This window comes from Branchiostoma belcheri, unplaced genomic scaffold, assembly GCF_001625305.1.
Source record: "Branchiostoma belcheri isolate BF01 breed outbred unplaced genomic scaffold, Haploidv18h27 scaffold1, whole genome shotgun sequence".
Taxonomy (NCBI): Eukaryota; Metazoa; Chordata; class Leptocardii; order Amphioxiformes; family Branchiostomatidae; genus Branchiostoma; species Branchiostoma belcheri.
Genome location: NW_017802379.1, coordinates 8966717 through 8986010, shown reverse-complemented (window position 1 = coordinate 8986010; position 19294 = coordinate 8966717). Strand labels below are relative to the sequence as shown.

The window sequence follows — 19294 nt, the reverse complement described above, 5'->3', positions numbered from 1 at the left end:
TAGAAGAAGAACTTTATTGCACAGCAATACTATTGTACATGGTACAATGTATGGTAGCAACTATTGAACAGAGTAATGCAAAATGGATGTATTATGAATAATAGAATAAAACTTAGCATCCTAATAATTAAAACAATAAAGTCTTTATACAGTTTCGTGTATCGAGTGGGGCTAATCATGAGTTTTGGTATTCTTTTAATTTTTGCATTGTGGAAGCTGTTGCATCTAAATTAAGTTATATTTCAAATCTGTCTGTAACACCTAATCTGTTGGAATTGAATACTTAGTCTAGTAATGTTTTGATCGAAATCATCATAATTTTGGCTACTCCGTAAAATTCTTCCTTGAAGTTGATAAAACACAGGTTGCTAGTTTGGAATTCAAGGGCATAAAAAAGAAAAATTTTAATTTAGATTCTGCAAAATACATTAATTTTCAGTAACTATGAATATTTTGACAGAAATCAATGACATCATCATCTTGGCTAGTTCTTCTGGATTTGTCCCTAAGAAAATGACAGGAAAAAGACATCATAATTCAGAAGCAAATGTGCTTGTTTGACTGTAGAGGGTGCAACATGTGGCATTGGCATGAGAAATATAACTCTCCAAAATGAACGTGACTGGTGTTTAATGTTCTTCCATTTTGACCTAACACGTTAAAGAGGTATTACTACTAAATAATGTTCCACAGATTTCTGCACAACAATCAACCTATCAGCACAGTTAAATGTGCAATGACCTTGTCCTTTTCAACAACATTTCTACAAACCCTCCCCTAACACTGCCAGGTACAATGTGCTGTAACATTGGGCAGCTGGAGGGAGCTATCAGACACATTAAGGCCACACCAACTTAATTTTATAGATGACATCCGCGCGTGCATTGATTTTCGCCTGCTCTCTCTCTCTCAAAAAAAAAGATCACGTCCTCCAATGCTCTGGCCTGGCTCTAGGCCTAGGTACTTCATGGTATTTAGCGACAATACAGAGGTGGTAACTCTGGAGGTCGGCACCCAGGCTACCGAAGCTCCACAACTCAAGAACTCAGTACATACGTACAGTGTCGACTCATAAATTCCGCAAAAAGCCAGCATGTGCCGGCTTGTCGTATACGTCGCTAAATACTGCCTCAAATTCACAATACCAGCTTTGTTTTCCTGTGAGTTTAGTAGCATTTTTATTTTTTGCTGGATTTTTTTTATTTGCCTGCGTGCACTAGTTTGTGTGTCTTCAGAGGATGTCATCCATAAAATTAAATTGGTGTGGCCTATATGGTTAGGCCATGTTGATTTGATTATATGGATGACATCCTCTGGGAACCCCAAAACTGATGCGTGCGTGCGAATAAAAAAAAAGTTTTGCAAAAAAAAAAAGTTGCTTTCACTATGAAATCTACGTGGTCATGAAGGTTGAACAAATGGCACAGAATACATTGTATGTTATGGCGAATAATCTACTCTTCGAATTCATTTCTTTACATTTTTGTCTTTTTTCCTTTGATTTTGGCATTCTACGACATTGGTATCGTTTCCAAATGTTTTCCTTGCAACTTATGGTATATTTTTGCTCATTTAGCAACTGTTTTGCACGATTTACAGTATGGTTGAAAACTTTTTTTTTTGTGGAAACGGCCGAAAATTAATGCGCGCGCGGATGTCATCCATATAATCAAATCAACATGGCCTTAGTGTTGTTAGTGTTGACTTACTGGGTGGAGCCTGTGGGCTGCCTGAGGACCCAGGGACAGGACTGTGCCTGCCAGTCTGGGTCTGTTCTATCTCATCCAGACCTGCGCTCTTGTGGAAGCGACTGGCCCTGTTCACCACCCGCGCTGAGGTGTGTGTCCTTACACTCACAGGACCTGCGATGAAGAACAGTAATGTTTACTTATCATATAGTAACTAGTAGCTAAATTAAATAAATAAATAATGTTTTATTGCAAATTCATGCCCGGGGGCTAATTGCAGGAACAGAAGAAACAGATTGAAGAAACAGAAGACAATTAGCACACGTCACATAGAAATACTGATAACTACTAAGAAACTACTAGTAAAAACTACTGTGTTTGACTTCTTTTTTGAAGACAAAGGATCCCACTTTTTCTGTAATTTGTGGGATTTCGGATGTTAAGAGGAGAGTAGTTTTCATTTGTGTATGTGTGAAAGTTTGGGTAGAATTTGGAGGCTACAAGGTGATTCCAGGTTGCCTATTAAAGAAGTTTTACAGACTGAGTATGGTATATGGTATCAATGATTTTGTTATTACTGTCTTTCTGTAGCTAGCTTTAGCTTCAAAAAGAAGAAAGCAAGTTGGTTTAAGCATGATTTGAGTACAATGTGTCTCGGCATTCTACAAATTAGTACAAGTATGTCCAGTAGACCAGTGTTTACCTCCATATGTGGTGACAGGGAAGACATGTGTTGTCCCCCTTAGTGTACTGACTGCCACCCACCGACTGTCCAGGGTGAAGGAAATATTCTGCACCTGTGGGTAACATTTCATCATTGATGAATAAACAGAAATTTTACCAGCCCACTGTACAACCATGTACATCAACTCATTTTTCTTTCATATGAAATCCACCCATACATTGACATCCTTACAAGATAATGCACTTTGGGCAAATACCACTAGAGGTCTCTGCTGTAAACGTGGTTGGAAAAATGGTGCAGGTTTCCACAACTGACCTATACTGTTTACACCAATCATCATGATGGTGTGTAATGTATTCAACTGAGAGCATTGGACAGGTGCTTTCCTTACTGCACTTTGCCACTCAACTGCTAGGTGGCACCACTAAGTGGCAGGATCCATGCATCTACAGTACATGTTACTTTTAAATTAGTTCTGACCTTGGCTGTGGTGTCTCCCCTGTGTAAGCAGTACAGGTGATGGACAGCTCCTTGTGATGAGCTCCAGGGATGAGGAAGAATTCTGTAGGGAAAACATTGTTATCAAGGCCATGTTTTTGACATCATTTGGCCATGTTGATTTGATTATATGGATGACATCCACGCGCGCATGAATTTTCGGCTGATTCAAAAAAAAAAGTTTTCAATCATACTGTAAATTGTACAAAACAGTTGCAAAATAACAAAATATGTACCATAAGTTGAAAAAAATATCGGAAAATGATACCAATGTCGAAGAATGCCAAAATCAAACGAAAAAGACGAAAATGTAAACAAATGAACTTGAAGAGTAGATTATTTGCCATACCCTACTCTGTGTCATTTCATGTAGATTTCATGTTGTAAGCAACTTTTTTTTGGCCAAACTATTCTTTTATTCGCACGCTCGCATCAGTTTTGGAGTTCCCAGAGGATGTCATCCATATAATCAAATCAACATGGCCTTATCAGGCTTCAAAACATTCTGAGATTTCAGACCTCTGTGAAGTATTTTGCATCATCGTGATCTTCAAGTTCACCCCATATCCTGAAACCTTTAGATCTTTTGTTATTCTGCCAGGCAATCTTCCCCTACCCACGTGCTGTCAACCTACTCTGTCTAGACACACAAACCCACAGCTCAGCCACCCAAAACAATACTTCCATACCCTGAAGTAAAAAAAAAGAAGTGGAAATCTAATGCGATGAAAAATCATACTGTATCATGATGATGCTAAAGGAAGAACTTTGATCAAATAATATCTTTAAAAAAATGTATTCGACAAACAGCTGCAGCTGTACCTGAACATGTGGAAGGTGTGTCCCAGGACATCTGCAGTGACCAGCAGCTGACCGCTGGGGTCAAACTCCATGGCTGCGATGGGTTCTCCGTTGTGTGCGGGGAAATGGGCCACAAACGCAGAACCGTCATTGTCGTCTTGTACATTCACCTGCTTGAACAAGTGGTTCAAACAATCAATTCTCCTATGATTTATGTTTACCTTGAGTTCGCAGAACAAAAACATTTTTCGTTCTGTTTCTTCTTCTCCAAACATAGAAGGTCAATGACCTGGACCAGACCTCTGTCACCATGGTAATTGGTGCTATAGAAGACACCATGTGGTGTTGCATGTGAGGGTAAACATTATGCACTTGCTTTGCAAACATTACCTTTCTATTTTCACTTTTAATTCAATTTCTAATTTGCAAAATTCATTCCTTTAACTTTTACACAAAGCATTTTTCTCATTAAGATTATCTGTTTTATCTAAACTTTTATCAGACATGTGGTTGATTGATTGATATCACTAAACTGGATAGTGAGGGAGTGAGTGAGTGAATGAGTGTGTGAGTGAGTGAGTGTGTGAGTGTGTGAGTGAGAGAGTGTGTGAGTGAGTGAGTGAGTGATTGATTGATTCCGTGAGTGAGTGTGTAACTGAGTGGGTGAGTGAGTGTGTGAATGAGTGCGAGTGAGTGCGTGTGTGTGTGTGTGTGACTGAGTGGGTGACTGTGTGGGTGAGTGAAGAGTGAGTGGGTGGGTGAGTGAAAGTGATTGAGTGAGTGAGTGTGTGCGAGTGGGTGAGTGAGTGAGTGGGTGAGTGAGGAGTGAATGAGTGAGTGACTGAGTGAGTGATTGAGTGATAAAATGAACATAGAGACCTCTCCTTCAGCCACCACTAGAGTGTCCACGACAGTGATGATACCAGGGACCAGGCCTGCCCTGTTTAAGGTTGTTTTGGAGGGACTGGTGCTCTTGACTTCTGAAGGTGCCTGGGCCTTGTTTCCTGTCAATCTACCCACCGTCTCACCAAACATCGACAGCCCTTTGGTGATGGTCTGTAGAAAAAAAGAAAAAAAACAAGACAACATGTTAGCGAGGAGGTGTTAGCTGATATCACAGTGTGCCATTCATTACTTTTGGGATGGGAGTATTGTTTTGAGTGGCTAAATCAAGTTAGGTTTGTATGTTTGGGTTCTAAAGTGATTCGGAAATATAGGGTTTAACTGATCAGGCTTTTGACCTGGCATGACTTGTTGTTTACTTGTACATAACATGTAACATATATAACACTATACATGTACAGTACGAAATACTATATTCCTTACTCATTATCTGTCATTTCATTGCTTCAAGGGTTATTTTTCTGGAACTTTTTGCTTATTTTGTCTAGTGAATTTTGTCAGGTACACAGTAAGTGATGATTCAAAAGCAATAGAAGGAGAGGAAGCGTTCATTCCACACACAGAACGGCAATATTGTGCAGTATTTGTGCATATGAATGTACAATCACTGACTAATTAAAAGAAGAATGCATAATACTCAAGCTACAAAACTGTGTTTGGCAAATTGTATCATAGCAAGACAAATCATAGCTTGGTGCATCCAGATTGATCTTTTTTTTTTTACAACTGTAGCACTTTCTAAAATCATGATCATTGAAAGAAATCAACAGCATAATCTCATGACTGCTACGCACAGTGTATAACTATAATACATGAATCACACAGAGCTGCGGTGGGGAGGGGGGTGGGTGCTATCTGTGCTGTGATGCCCACAGTGCCAACAGCCTCTCACAACCAGGGAAAACATGGGATAGGGTTATAGGATGAGTTTTTACAATGCAGCAACAAACATCATGCACACAGTAAATTGGACACCAAGGAACATATAGAAAGGACTGCATGTAGATGTTCAAACTGTGCCAGAAATGTCGAACATGAGTGTTTGACTCGATAGTATGACTATTTTGCTGCAGTGTGTTATGTAATATTGGAAAGCGTTGGAAAAGGTATAAAATTACTGTTTAAACTTGATAACAGTTAGTACTTTGAAATTGGAAAGATGAGAATTCTGGACGTCATTAACATTAACATGAAAAGAAAAAGAATTTATTTTACACTCTACTGGGCAGTTTGATGTGACACTACTTTTCATATCACTTATGTGACACTTTTTCTGACACTATTTCAAGTTTTTGGGTTTGCTGAATATTGAAATTTGATAAAGTGATAAATAAAGCTTTCGTCAGTCTTAATATGATTATTAGTGGTAAAGTTACAGTACAGTTCTGAAGCCCTTTCTTATATTATTATCATGAACATTTAAGACATACACTAGGATGTAGTTAAAGAGATACCAGACAGCACAGTAAGTTTAGTTGCCAAACATATGATCAGAAATACAACACATAACACTTTACAAAAATAAGCATAAGCATGCACATACATATGAGTTTAACATAGAGAGAGAGACTGGGTTCTAGCATGCAACACAGAGTGGACAGAATGGTTATTTACAGGAGTAGTAGTAGTGTAGCGGGAGCTAGTGAGACCTGGTACGAAGGAGGAGCCCAGGGATAGGAGGTGTCTGAGAGAGTCACAGCACAGATAAAACCCCCATGACACTGTCTGAAATAGAAGACACAAACACTGACCTTCAGCAAGTCGTTAAAAGGCATCCAGTGTAATTTTATGGCCTGGAAACCTGATTTTTCAAAGTCAATATTCTAGTCACTTATCTACATACTGAGTTGAAACCACACTATCCCAATGTATATTGACCCTCATGGAGCAAAAATTCAAAACAATTTCTGACAGAAAATGGTTACTGGAAGGGCCCTGGGTTGATTTTTAGGGTACCACTTAGAAAATAAAGGACTCATCTTGGAGCTTGTTTCTTCAGTTTTAAATACCCAAAGTATGAAATAGTAATTGAAATGTGCTAATGTGAAGCAGTATGTATCAATATCAGAAATATTGCCTTATTCATAATATTTCCAGTTTTGCTGCTCTGAAATCACATTGGATACATTTAAAAGGAATTTTTTCCACAGTTTTTTGTGACCCTTGAGTGACAAGCTTAATCGTATTGTATGTAGCCAGTCTGGGGAATTTTTACTATTTACATGCATACGTACAGATCGCGGGATAAGCATCATCGGGATTCGGGATTTTGCGGGATATCCCGCGGGAGTTTGCGGGATATCACGCGGGAGACTGCGGGATATCCCGCGGGAGTTTGCGGGATATCACGCGGGAGATTGCGGGGTATCCCGCGGTATTCTTTCGGGAGGCCTGTCGTGTCCCGCGTACCGCGTAGCGAAAAAACTTGGTGCGAGACCCCGAAGTCTACCGCGGCTCGGAACGGCGATGGCGGCGTGCCAAATGTTTATTTTTACGTCCTGCCGGGCGATCTGTGCTGGGCCGATGGAGTCTGACGCCAGTCAACTTTGCTACAATTTTGCTACAATTTTAATGGTGTTGAAGCATAAGAATGTACGAAAATACTGTGTATAAGGTATTTCTCACGCGGTCATAGTTATTATAAAACTGCTACTTTTTTTTCAAAGCTATTGTTCAGCGCAAACTTTAAGAAACTACCGTGAATGAATACAATGTAACGAGTAGTAATCCCTCCGTCTCCGGTAAATTCGGCAAGATTGTTACCAAGAAATAAAAATTATGAGGCGTACCGGCAGTAGTTTGTGGTTGTTGTGTTTCATAATCTTGTAGCTGTTGTCTTCTCATGGTAGCTTGCGTCAAGAGGTCTCCGTATTAGTATTAAGAATTGCGACAATTAAAAGTCTGCCCATCAAAATCCCGGGGCGTGCGTCTCCCCCCTCCCCAAAAACTCTTGCATCAACAACGACCATGTCCATAATTAATTTCGATCACCCTGAAAGCAAGGAGCAAGTACTTCCACACGGCTGGCAAAGTTTCTTTCGGTAGGAAAACATTCTACTTCTGTCAGCTGCAGGGTCAGCCAACTAGATGAAAACGGAGTCGATAGCGCACGTCCAAGACACGGGAGAACCCGAAAAATAAATAAACACGGGAGAACCCGAACTAAACGTGTTTATGATAAATTTTACGGAAATTAATTCGTTCTCAGACCATAAAACTTGAAATTCACTCGGTACACTCTATGGAACTAGCCTCCTCACATGTGAAAAACGTTGTTTTGGGATGAAATTGGGATATAAGAAAATTACAATGTCGCATGCCGGCCGTGCAAGGCGGAAAAAGAAGCCACAATCCGACGTACGTATAACAATCGTCAGGCGGTGTTTCTGTGGGGCGGTGCATCTGACTCAACTCTTTGAATTCGCGGGCCGGCCGTGGTGGGCGGGGTCCCCGATCTGCGCGCTGTGATTGGCGCGCCAGAACGCCACGTGGTCAGTCGGCGCCGGGGAGTCTGCCAGCGCCGCCGCCGCTGCTGGCGACGTGCGGTTTCTATGGCGACGCGGCGTGGGAACGCCCGGCCCAACACTGGGGGTCTGCATGCCCTTTTTCGTAAGGCGTAATCAGGCGTTTTTTTATTCATTGTCTTCGTAAACCGAAGGCAACCTTCCCAAAAATCAACGTAATTCGCAATCAGTACATTAGCCGCAAAGCGTAAAAGTCGTAATCAGCTATGAAACTTTAACTTTATAGCGAAAATTTTGCGTAATTCGTAATCCGTAACCCCATGCAGGCCCTGAACACTGCGTGGCGCACGAAATGTATCAAAGTTTGAGGCGTAAAGAACTCTTGAATTATGCTTCGCCCCTGTTTTACACGATCGTTTAATCTCTCTTCCGTAACTCCATACGTCAACCTCCCCTATCTAGGAGAAAAATAAAGAACTCGGGTGGCGATTTGGCACGTCGATGCGTTTAGATTTTTTAAAAATTATATCTGAAATAGCGCAGGTCGGGTGACATCAAAATAAAGCCGTCCACGTCGCAAGGCCGGACACAAAACTTGTTCAAGAAGGTTGTATTACTTTGTTATCGTTCTGTACCTTATTAAGCCATCAGATTTCCGATATTAAAAAAAGAAATGTTTGGTTAAAAATACTATTTGCTCTACTGTTATTTGCATGCATTGAAAACATACTAAAACATGCACGCATCGTCTGCGTAAAAATCTGTAGTCAACGCGGTTCAACTTCAAGTAACAGCGGCGCCGGCCCTTCGGAAACCTAAGGTCTCACACCGAAGATCGGGGTTGCGGGAGAGGATTTCGTACCGCGGGAGATCCCGCAAACTCCCGCAGGAGATCCCGCAAACTCCCGCAGGAGATCCCGCAAACTCCCGCGGAAGATCCCGCAAACTCCCGCGTGATATCCCGCAAACTCCCGCGGGATCTCCCGCGGGACTTGATGCTTATCCCGAGATCTGTACTGTAGTACAAAGTTATAATTGAGAATAATGGCTTTAATGTTTTTTTTATATACTTCAGAATCTGTAGTAGTAGAGGTTCACCTTTGCAGCACTAATAACTGTGGCAGCGTACGACTGGATCCCATTGCCTGTCATCCCTCCTCGACTCTGATGCGTGGGGACCAACTGTGCAGAATATACATGTATTTATAGTACAGAGTTACCAAACAGTTCTGATCTAACATGCTGCAATATTTTTGAGAAATGATAGGTGGTGCTGCTGCACTAAGACATATATGGATTACCTTTTCCTTTGCACTATTGCTACTTTGTGACAGAATAGAGTCTGACCAATTTTATTCAGTGACAAGATGCACGATAACCCTTCTGATATGTTGACTGAAACAGTCCCTATTTCACATGCAATATCTTTCAAATATGATAGGTGGTGCTGTTGCACTAGGGGATATGGTCTGGATCTTTTCCTTTGCACTAAATTGCAAGACCAAACCAGTGAGAACCAGATCAAGGTGAAATTTTCTGGCCAATTTTCTTTAGTGACAGATTGCAAAGCAACTTCACTTACATAGTGAACACATAATTTTAAAATTCTTTCCAAATTTTTTTGGCTGCTTGCTAACAAAGCCATTTTGACAATTGTGTAAGCTGAATTGTGAAACAATGGCCGGTACAAGTATCACTATCGTCATGTACTGAAACCTACATAATGTACCTTTTTGTCTGCATAGGCCAGCCATCTTGTTCCCAGGGCCAGGGGGTTTATATGAGGCCCTGGGCAGGGGTAACAACCTGCAACAGACACAAACACTCAGACCTGGTCAACACAATGCGATGTTTCCATGCACTCAAACAAAGCTTAAATGGTTGGCAAATGTTTTAAGTTTTGCATTTGACAGTTCCTGCAACTTCTTTCTTTTGTCTTGTTGTATCTTCTCTCATAAAATAGATTGAGGGGGAAGTGATTACGAATTACGCAAAATTTTTGCTGCAAATTACGTTAAAGCCTCAGAGCTGATTACGACTTTACGCTTTGCATTTAATGTTCTATTACGGATTACATTTGATTTTTGGGGAGGCTGCCTACGGATTTCGAAGACTGAAAAGGCCTGATTACGCTTTACGAAAAAGGGCATGCGGGCCCCCTACAATATACATTGTATCTTGCAATTTCTTGGATCAAACAGAATTTTTAAAGACATAATGAATTCTCTCTTACTTGTTATCCAGAACCTATGTTGGAATGTGCAGGCATCAAAAGCTGCAACTTTTTCCTGTAGCGCAATTACTACAATCCTGCAGAAAGGAAGAGAACAGAGGAATCAGTCCTCATCTAACATGTAATGCCTTTCAAAGAAGATAGGTGGCACTGCTGCACTAAGTAGGGCTCTTACCTTTTGTTGAAGTGGATATCGTACACTTGGGACTTGAAGCCAATGGAATGAACCTGTTCTCCTGACTTCAGGCTGGTGAGGTGCACTGTACAATAAGGTTGTGTTGAACTGTGTACAAGACAGGAAAAAAGAAATTGTTAGGTGAAAAAAGGGGGCAATGTCAAAGATCAGATACAATGGGGGCCTGCATAGGGGGGTCCTGACAATGCTCTATGCTAAATTTTGAGAGCCGGCTATGTATTACGCTATTGTAACAGTAACGATTACGCTTTGCGATAAATTCCAAGTGGCTACAACGCATTACGTAGAATTAAAACACGAATTACGCTCTATACAAAATGCGCCAATTATGCTGTTCGTTGAATTAGAGGGTCCGTCTACGCTCAACGCATAATTAAAACGGCTGATTATGCTCTACAGAAAAAGGCACTACAATTTCTCTGGGTATACCCCTCTCAGACCTCTCAATAGTACAGCCATTGGGCATGAGGTTTCTGAAATTTCTCATGGAATGAATAAAAATTGTTTTTTGGAATGATGTCCTTTTGCCTTACCTTGATCCATCACACATAGCTATAAGTGGTCTCTTCTCTGCAAAACTATCCGACTGATGGTTCCCTATGGGTAAGGAGACAACAGAAAATGTTGAACTTCACATCAGATGAACAAGGTCATATTTCATGACAATATCTTTCATTTACATATCATTTATTTGAAAAGGTATCGTAGTAGGTACAAACCAGTCACAACCACAGTCACAAGAAGTCACAATCCAAACAGATACTCACAAACGATTATACACAACAACTGCCTAATAAAACAGCTACGGTAAAAATAAAGATATGTGCACCACCAAGGGTACGCCTGCAGACGACTTATAAAAATACATGCAGATTAAATGAAGGGAACCCTGTGATCTAGCTGCGAACACGAAAAAACGACAGTTGAAGTGCCCACAATACTCTGTCCGGAGGTCATGACCTCCTTCACGGAGTAACAATGTCTTCCACAGAAGACCTTCCCTGGAGGTAAAAACCCTTACAGAGCCTCTGTAGTTGGTCAAAACTAATAAAGAAAATCCAGCCGTCATTAGCGGTGACAATTTCCACTTACTGGGCCACTTACCTGTAATGGGAGTTGGTAGAACCCTAAGTACCCGGACTGGTCCCTGTCGTATTGACAGCACTTCTTGTGCCTCCCCAGAAGACTGGAAAAGGATAACATCAGCGTTACTGGACTGACACACCGTTTGTAATGTACTGCCACACTAGATGCATATCTCATGTACTGTCCACTTGAACAACACATAGGAGAAGCAACTGCAATTTGGGCAAATAACTTTAGTAGACTAATGGTACCCCAAGTAATCCTTAGGTTTGCAGCGTGCAAAATACCTGGTTGCCCAGTTGCCCCGGGCAACCAAATTTAACTTGGGGCAACCTATTTTTGAACCTAGGTAGCCCAGTGTGCTACCTAAATTTTAAGAATGCCCCCCACCCCCCTCGAAATCATGCCCACTTGGCTTGCACCTCTGTATCCGGCAGATGCTTTTTAATTTTAGGTATTAATGGCTATTACCAGTATCAGTTAACTAAAGGCTGTTAGAAATATTGTCAAAGGCTTATGTATGTAACATTACCTAATTTGACTTTTTTGAGGAAAGTAGTAACTTATACACATTGTAGGTGGGGCAACCTAAAATTCTGATGGGCAACCTAATTTTTTAATTTTATAAAGTATGTTATACACAGAATTTGTGACAGTGTATTAAAATTTGAATGTTAAGAGGAAAAAACATCATTGTATATATAGGTACATGTGAAATATTTCAAGTTATTGTGAAGTTCTTGTTTTAATCGCTATTATGAATTTCTCCATTTACATCTATGCATTTTACCACTGGCTGCTGGCTAGTAGCTTATATTACATGGGACATAAATTCCTCTCTGAACATTTGTGGTCTGTGGTTAGGGAATGCCAACCACTCAATTATCGAGAAGAGTAGGGGGGACCCAGTATGTTTGGCCTTAATAGCCATCTGTAGCAAAGCTACATTGCACTCAGTCTAGTAACCACTTGAAAAAGCAATATGCTTCACCTCAGTGGAGGATGACTGCTTTCACCTTTTTTTAGGCAAAGCCTAATAGATCTGTGGAATTCTATCTGTAGTATACAGAAAATGTACCTGTCCTATATTTCACAGCCTCATCAGTGACAGTTAGGTGGTTGCACCTATGAAATGCATCATGTCTCGTCACTGTCATGAGCTAATGTATACTGCTCATCTGGCAAATGTTTGGGGAGATACATGTAGGATTGGGACATTGAACGATCATCTTCCCGTGACAGTGCATATGAAGTAATAGGTGACTAGGGACTCTGTCATGTCTCTGGCAATCATCAGAGAACACCAGGACCACCGAACAGTAATTACTTTTGAGTTCAGTATTCCAGTTTCCACGTCAGCCTGCTTCGTTAAGCCTTTTGATTTATTTATTAACGAGATTTCATACCACTGGCACAGTTTATAATATTAGGCCACACCAATTTAATTTGTTGGTTCTCAAATTCGCCTCTTCAATTTTTTCTGATTTGCAAAAAAAGATTCTGCTTCTAAATCAACTCTGCTCATATTTTGCCGCCAACAGTTCTTTTCTTCCTAGTTGTTACACTGTTTTTCCATCTACCAATGCAGTAGTTTGATTAAAAGTTCAAAATTCATTGTTTAAATATTAACCTATCCTTTTGTGTTGACTTCATGGCTCCTATTGTAGCATTTTGGGCTACAATGGGATGCCTACACCTGTTTTTATTTTTATTTTTTTTTGGCCTTGTCGCTTCATATTTTCCCTGAAAAAATCAGAGAACCAACAAATTAAATTGGTGTGGCCTGACCAATGAAACTGCATATATACTCACTGGTAGGTTCCATATCTGTACCCCATTGCTGTAGCCTATGATGAGCAGGATGGGTGCCTCACTGCACCGGTGCTCTGCATATTCTGAGTTGTAGGAGATATCTGTGTGTGGAACAGAAAGGGCAAGGTGGAGTGGTTAGTAATCCTGCTTCTCGATCACAAGGGCGTGCGCTCAATTGTGTACAATTCAATGGGGGTGTGTTACTTTCATTCGATGACTTTCTCTCTCTATGAATGTTACTAAACCTATTTCTCTAAATCCGATTTTTTTTTTGGACAAACTTTTAATTACGGCACAGTTGCTGACAGGTATTTTCTAGGGAGCAAATACAACATATTTCACTCCATCTTCCTCCCCATTCCAAAATAGATTGCACTGTAATTAAGGCAGATTTGCTGACAGGTATTTTCTAGGGAGCAAATACAACATATTTCACTCCATCTTCCTTCCCATTCCAAAATAGATTGTACTGTAATTAAGGCAGATTTGCCGACAAATATTTTCTAGGGAGCAAATACAACATATTTCACTCCATGTTCCTTCCTATTCCAAAATAGATTGTACTGTAATTAAGGCAGATTTGCTGACAGGTATTTTCTAGGGAGCAAATACAACATATATCACTCCATCTCCCTCCCCATTCCAAAATAGATTGTACTGTAATTATGGCAGATTTGCTGACAGGTATTTTCTAGGGAGCAAATACAACATATTTCACTCCATCTTCCTCCCCATTCCAAAATAGATTGTACCGTATAAGGAACTCAAAATTCTGCATACAATTTTGGTTTGAAAATATCGGAGGCAACAAAATGAATAGAATATAATAAAAGTAGCGTATGGCAACTGTGAATGGGTGGTTTAACCCTATACAAATATCTACTAGTAGGTGCACCTGTGCACACACAGTTGAAAATTACATGTGAGTGCACTGTTCCAATTTTGCACACCCGCCCTGTTCTATACAAGAGAAATGGCATCTGAGTTCAGAATCAGCATTGGCATTTCTAGTAGGAAGTAGGCCCCATTAAGTAGACTTCCCCTAGGACGTTAACATGCGTTTGCAGTTACAGTAACTCTACTTTCTCCGTCACTTTACCGTTTACGTCAGTGCTCTCAAATCTCGCCCACACGATCTTCTCCCTGTCTTCTGTCTTGCTGCCACTGTAGGCCTGTGGGACTGCCTGGAGAAAGTCCACCACACTCTCCATGTAAGACTTGTCCCTGGGGAAAACACGAAAAAACATCCATTTTATAGAAAAACAAGAGTTTTGTGATTGAGTGTAACGTTCGTTGGTTGGGTGGCAAGAAGTAACTTGCATTTTTAAAACATTTCAACATGTAATCACAAGATGTGGTAGCAGCACACTCAAGTTTTTTTCAACTTATATTAATGCCGCCACCAACACAAGGGACAATACAATACTCATTTTCACCACACCAAAGTGAGGAAAGTCGTGTAAAGTGCCTTTCTCAAGGGTACAAGATCAGTGGCATGTCAGAACTCGAACCCGGGACCTCTTGGTTCCGAGTCGAGCACTCTGCCATTATGTCACACGACCCCACATGTGCATTTGTATCAGGGCTCAGGCCCATTAATATTGTTATGCCCGTTCTGTGTGTCGGGCCCATCTAGCACTCCTGTTTTTATCTGACCCTATTGTAACATTTCCAATTTAGCGTTTGCATCAGTCCAATTAAAGTCACCAAGGTTACCAATCAATTATTTGAGTCACACAGTTGTCACACTCACGCCACCTAACCAGCTATTCCCATCTTGGCCCTTGACCAACAAGCACAGTCTGTTCTACATGTTCCAACAGCAGAAGGCATTGGGAGATTCCATTGCTGAAGGGGGGTTTAGACTCTTGGAACACTTAACATTTTGGTCAGGGCTGATTTAGGAACAGTTCATTTGTGCGGGAGGGAGATAGGTCCATTTTTGGTACAGGGGATGTGGCATAACAGGCATAACAGATATACATAGTTGCTATATAATTTATTCACTTGAGAATCAGTTTTGCACTGGGATAAGTTTGGAATAGTCCACTTTTGCGTGGGACGAAAATGAACTGACATATGCTGTATTTGCTCCTAAGCAAATGTCAGCCTTTCTAGTTTAGTTAATAAGTTTAAATCAATGGTTTTGTAAGTCCTACAGTTTTTTTAACTAGAATCTAAACTACACCAAACCATTCAGAGTAGTTACACTAAAAAATATTTGTCTGAATATTATTTTATTAGCCCTGATATTGAATTCTGACTTCACAGGATGACAAGGTATGCTTGTGAATACATCTGGTATCTCAGTGGAGACCCATCAACTGCTAAGACCTTGACACAAGCACTTATCTGATCTCTTAAGATGAAAGAACTTAAGTTCTCCGGGGAGTTTTCTCTGAAGAAATCAAAGTGTCTTCTTGACGGGAGCTGCATAAGAATGGTTCTTTACAATTAAGGGATTTTGAGTGCCTTGAAGCTTAATGGTGAAATAACATGCACAGCTATGTTTTCTATTCACTTTGATATGGCTAATGTAATAAGGTACATGTAAGGCTAGATGAACTTAAGAAGACTTGTTCAATGGATACAGCACTGTTTAAAAATTGACAAGAAATGGAACATTTCATACCTCTGTGATATACTGTTATATAGAGTTTTTTTTGAATTTGTTGTTTTATTCATTAGGCCACACAAATTTAATTCGTTGGTTCTCATATTTGCCTCTTCATTTTCTTCTGATCTGATTTGCATTTGAAAAAAAGATTCTGGTTCTGAATCAACTCAAATATGCTCATATTTTGCCCCCAACAGTTAAAGAATTCAAGTTAGTCCTTTTCTTCCTAGTTGTTACAGTTATTCCATCTATCAACGCAGTGGTTTGATTTAAAGTTCAAAATTCATTGTCTACATATTAGCCCAGCCTTGTAATCAGAAGATTGACACCAACCATAAACCGAAGCTGGAAAATTTTGGCAAAACAATATCCATTTTGTTTGGGATCACCTTGAATTTGACAAGCTCTTGTGCACATGTCTGCTCAACCGTGGTGGATAACATCCTCAGGGCTGTTGTACCATGTATACTAATTACTCAAAGCCACACGTATGGGAAGTCAAGCAGCTCGTTTAGGCAACACCAATTTAATTTGTTGTTTCTCGGATTTTTTTAGAAAAAATATGAAGCGACAGGCAAAATAAAAAAAAACAGGCCAAGGCACCCTAGGCCTGTGATAGCCAGAAATGGTATAATATGAGCTATGATGTCAACATACCAGGCTGGTTTATAATTAAAACAATATATTCTGAACTTTAAATAAAACAAAGTTGCATTGTTACATTGAAAAACTTTTAACAACTACGTAGGAAGAAGAGGACTTTCTTCAACCGTTCAAGCCAAAATATGTCTTTTATTGTGCATTTTGCAATTGATTAGAACCTAATTTTTTTTTCTTTCAAATCAGCAAAAAATGGACAGGGCGAGTCCAAGAAACAACAAATTAAATTGGCGTGGCCAACATCTGTATGGATGGGGTCTTTTGAACCTGGTGTCTGTCCCCTATTTGTCATTTTGATGTAGACAGCACTGCTGCCATAGATCACCCAAGTTCAGCCCATCTATCAGTTTGGCTGGCATATAATGAATAAGGCTAATTCCCAGTTTTCTCTGCTTGACCCTGGCCTTGGCCCTGGGCCGCTGCATCAGCCTAGTCTGTGATGTACAGACTAATACATTACAGGTAAAAACTTTGGGTTAGGCCACACCAATTTAATTTGTTGGTTCTTGGATTCAACCTGTCCATTTTTTTGTGATTTGCAAAAAAAAAAAAAAAAATTTTTGTTTGTTCTAATTGAACTGCAAAATGCTCAATGAAAGACATATTTTGGGCCCAAGCCCCCAACGGTTGAAGAAAGTCCTTTTCTTCCCAGTTGTTAAAGTTTTTCAATGTAAGGCCACACCGACTTAATTTTATGGATGACATCCGCGCGTGCATTGATTTTCGTCTGTTCAAAATCTATTGTTTTAATTATAAACCAGCCTGGTACATGTATATCCGGCTATCATGGGGTGCCTTGGCCTGCTTTCTTTTCGCCCTGTTGTTTCATATTTTTTTCCGTAAAAATCCGAAAAACAACAAATTAAATTGGATGGGCCTTATAGGTAAAAACTTTGGGTTAATATTTCAGGGCTTGAAATACTAGATATACTGCACCATACGAAATGCACTGGTGCAGGTAACATCGAAAATAACCTAAGTTTTGCATACCAGACAAGGTTTACATGTACCTGCACCATTCAGAATTTATGAAGTCACTGGATCATACTGAAAACTGTTCAGAAACCATTGCCATTATTTCTTTTATACTTGTGGTATTACAGTCAATATACAGCAAATAGAATCCACATACACTTATAGTTATAAACCCAGTACAAAGACCAGTGCAAGTTAGGTGCAGGTTAGACATACAAGAAGTTAACCTGCACAGCTCCAATTTTACCTGCACTAACCGTCATATATGCAGGGGGTATTTCCAGACATATATTAGTACAAGCTTTGGGTCAATACGCATATACCATGATCTGGCATGCGGTAAAATGATTGATCATTTCAGCTTTATCTTTCAGAAACAGTTCTCTCCAGAATGTCAGATCATACGCACGTCCAAGTATGATTACAATCATAATGGATCGCAGTCGATGGGAACCCAGGAAACGCCCTCTTATGCTTGGAACAGTTCCATGGGAAAATCAGCCACACCAATTTGGTTCTTGGATTTCATTTAGAAAAACTATGAAGCGACAGGGCAAAAAAGAAGAAAAAAAAACAGGCCTAGCCAATTCCTTCAATGTACATGTACATGATAGCCCCAAATTGCAACAGTAGTTGAAGTCAATGAAGTCAATATACCAGGCTGTTTTATAGTTGAAATAATGAACTTGAAACTTTGACTCAAACCACTGCATTGATAGATTTTTATGGAACATTATGGAACTTGAAAACATCCCTAGGAATTTCTTCAACTGTTAATGTTAGAGCCAAAATATGAGTATTTTGGAGTTGATTCAGAACCTGATTTTTTTTGCAAATCAGACAGAATGAAACATGCAAATCCAAGAACCAATTGATTGAATTGGTGTGGCCTTAGATGAAAAACTGTGATAACTTGGAATACAAGGGCTTTCTTCAATGGTCTGGGACAAAATATGATCAATTTGGAGTTGATTCAGAATCTGAAATTTTTGTTGCACATCACAAAAAAAAAATTCACATCACAAAAAAATGAAGCGGGCAAATCCAAGAACCGATTGATTAAATTAGTGCAGACTTTAGAATGCATTTATCGGTCCATTTCCACCGCCAAATGAATGGGAGGAAAGATCAATGTTGTTCCACGTCCCTGGAGTACAGGTAACATTGGTATGGGTGGTTGGTACATCGGCTGGTATGTTGTTAAAACAAGTACCCCCAATGACCTGTGCATCAGACAGTTACACTAAATCTTAACATATTCGTTGTGGTTTTATTTGCACCATTTTTCCTGTACCTTTTTCCTGTGAATATTAGTGTTTTGGTGCTACAATCTTGTATTGACTGCTCAACTTAAAAACTACCCCCAAAACTACTGAATTCCACTCCTACTGCAAAAAGTATTCATTATTTAATTTAGATACTTGTGGCAATTTAAGCCAAGTTAAGTGTCACTTTTTTGAACCAGGTTGCCCAGTGAGCAACCTACAGCAAAAAATTAGGATGCCCATCAGAATTTTAGGTTGTTATGAATTAAGTAATGTTACATACATACATGTAAGCCTTTGACAATATTTCTAACAGCCTTTAGTTAATAATAGCCATCAATACCTAAAATTAAAAAGCATCTGCCAGATACTGTGGTGCAAGCCAAGTGGGCACGATTTGGGGGGGGGGGG

General features: G+C 40.0%; 1 protein-coding gene across 1 annotated transcript in view; it reads right to left on the bottom strand.

The window, feature by feature from the left end:
- LOC109465409 (breast carcinoma-amplified sequence 3-like) overlaps positions 1-19294 on the bottom strand; it is a 75646-nt gene that overhangs the window by 46065 nt on the left and 10287 nt on the right. Inside the window, exons 2-14 of the mRNA XM_019762658.1 lie at positions 14466-14590; positions 13367-13467; positions 11573-11654; positions 11002-11065; positions 10448-10555; positions 10273-10349; positions 9769-9845; positions 9138-9221; positions 4552-4728; positions 3694-3842; positions 2854-2935; positions 2392-2485; positions 1710-1862 (exon numbers count right to left, since the gene is read on the bottom strand). Of these exons, the coding sequence (XP_019618217.1) occupies positions 1710-1862; positions 2392-2485; positions 2854-2935; positions 3694-3842; positions 4552-4728; positions 9138-9221; positions 9769-9845; positions 10273-10349; positions 10448-10555; positions 11002-11065; positions 11573-11654; positions 13367-13467; positions 14466-14590 (1373 nt within the window). The remainder of the gene's footprint in view (positions 1-1709; positions 1863-2391; positions 2486-2853; positions 2936-3693; positions 3843-4551; positions 4729-9137; positions 9222-9768; positions 9846-10272; positions 10350-10447; positions 10556-11001; positions 11066-11572; positions 11655-13366; positions 13468-14465; positions 14591-19294) is intronic.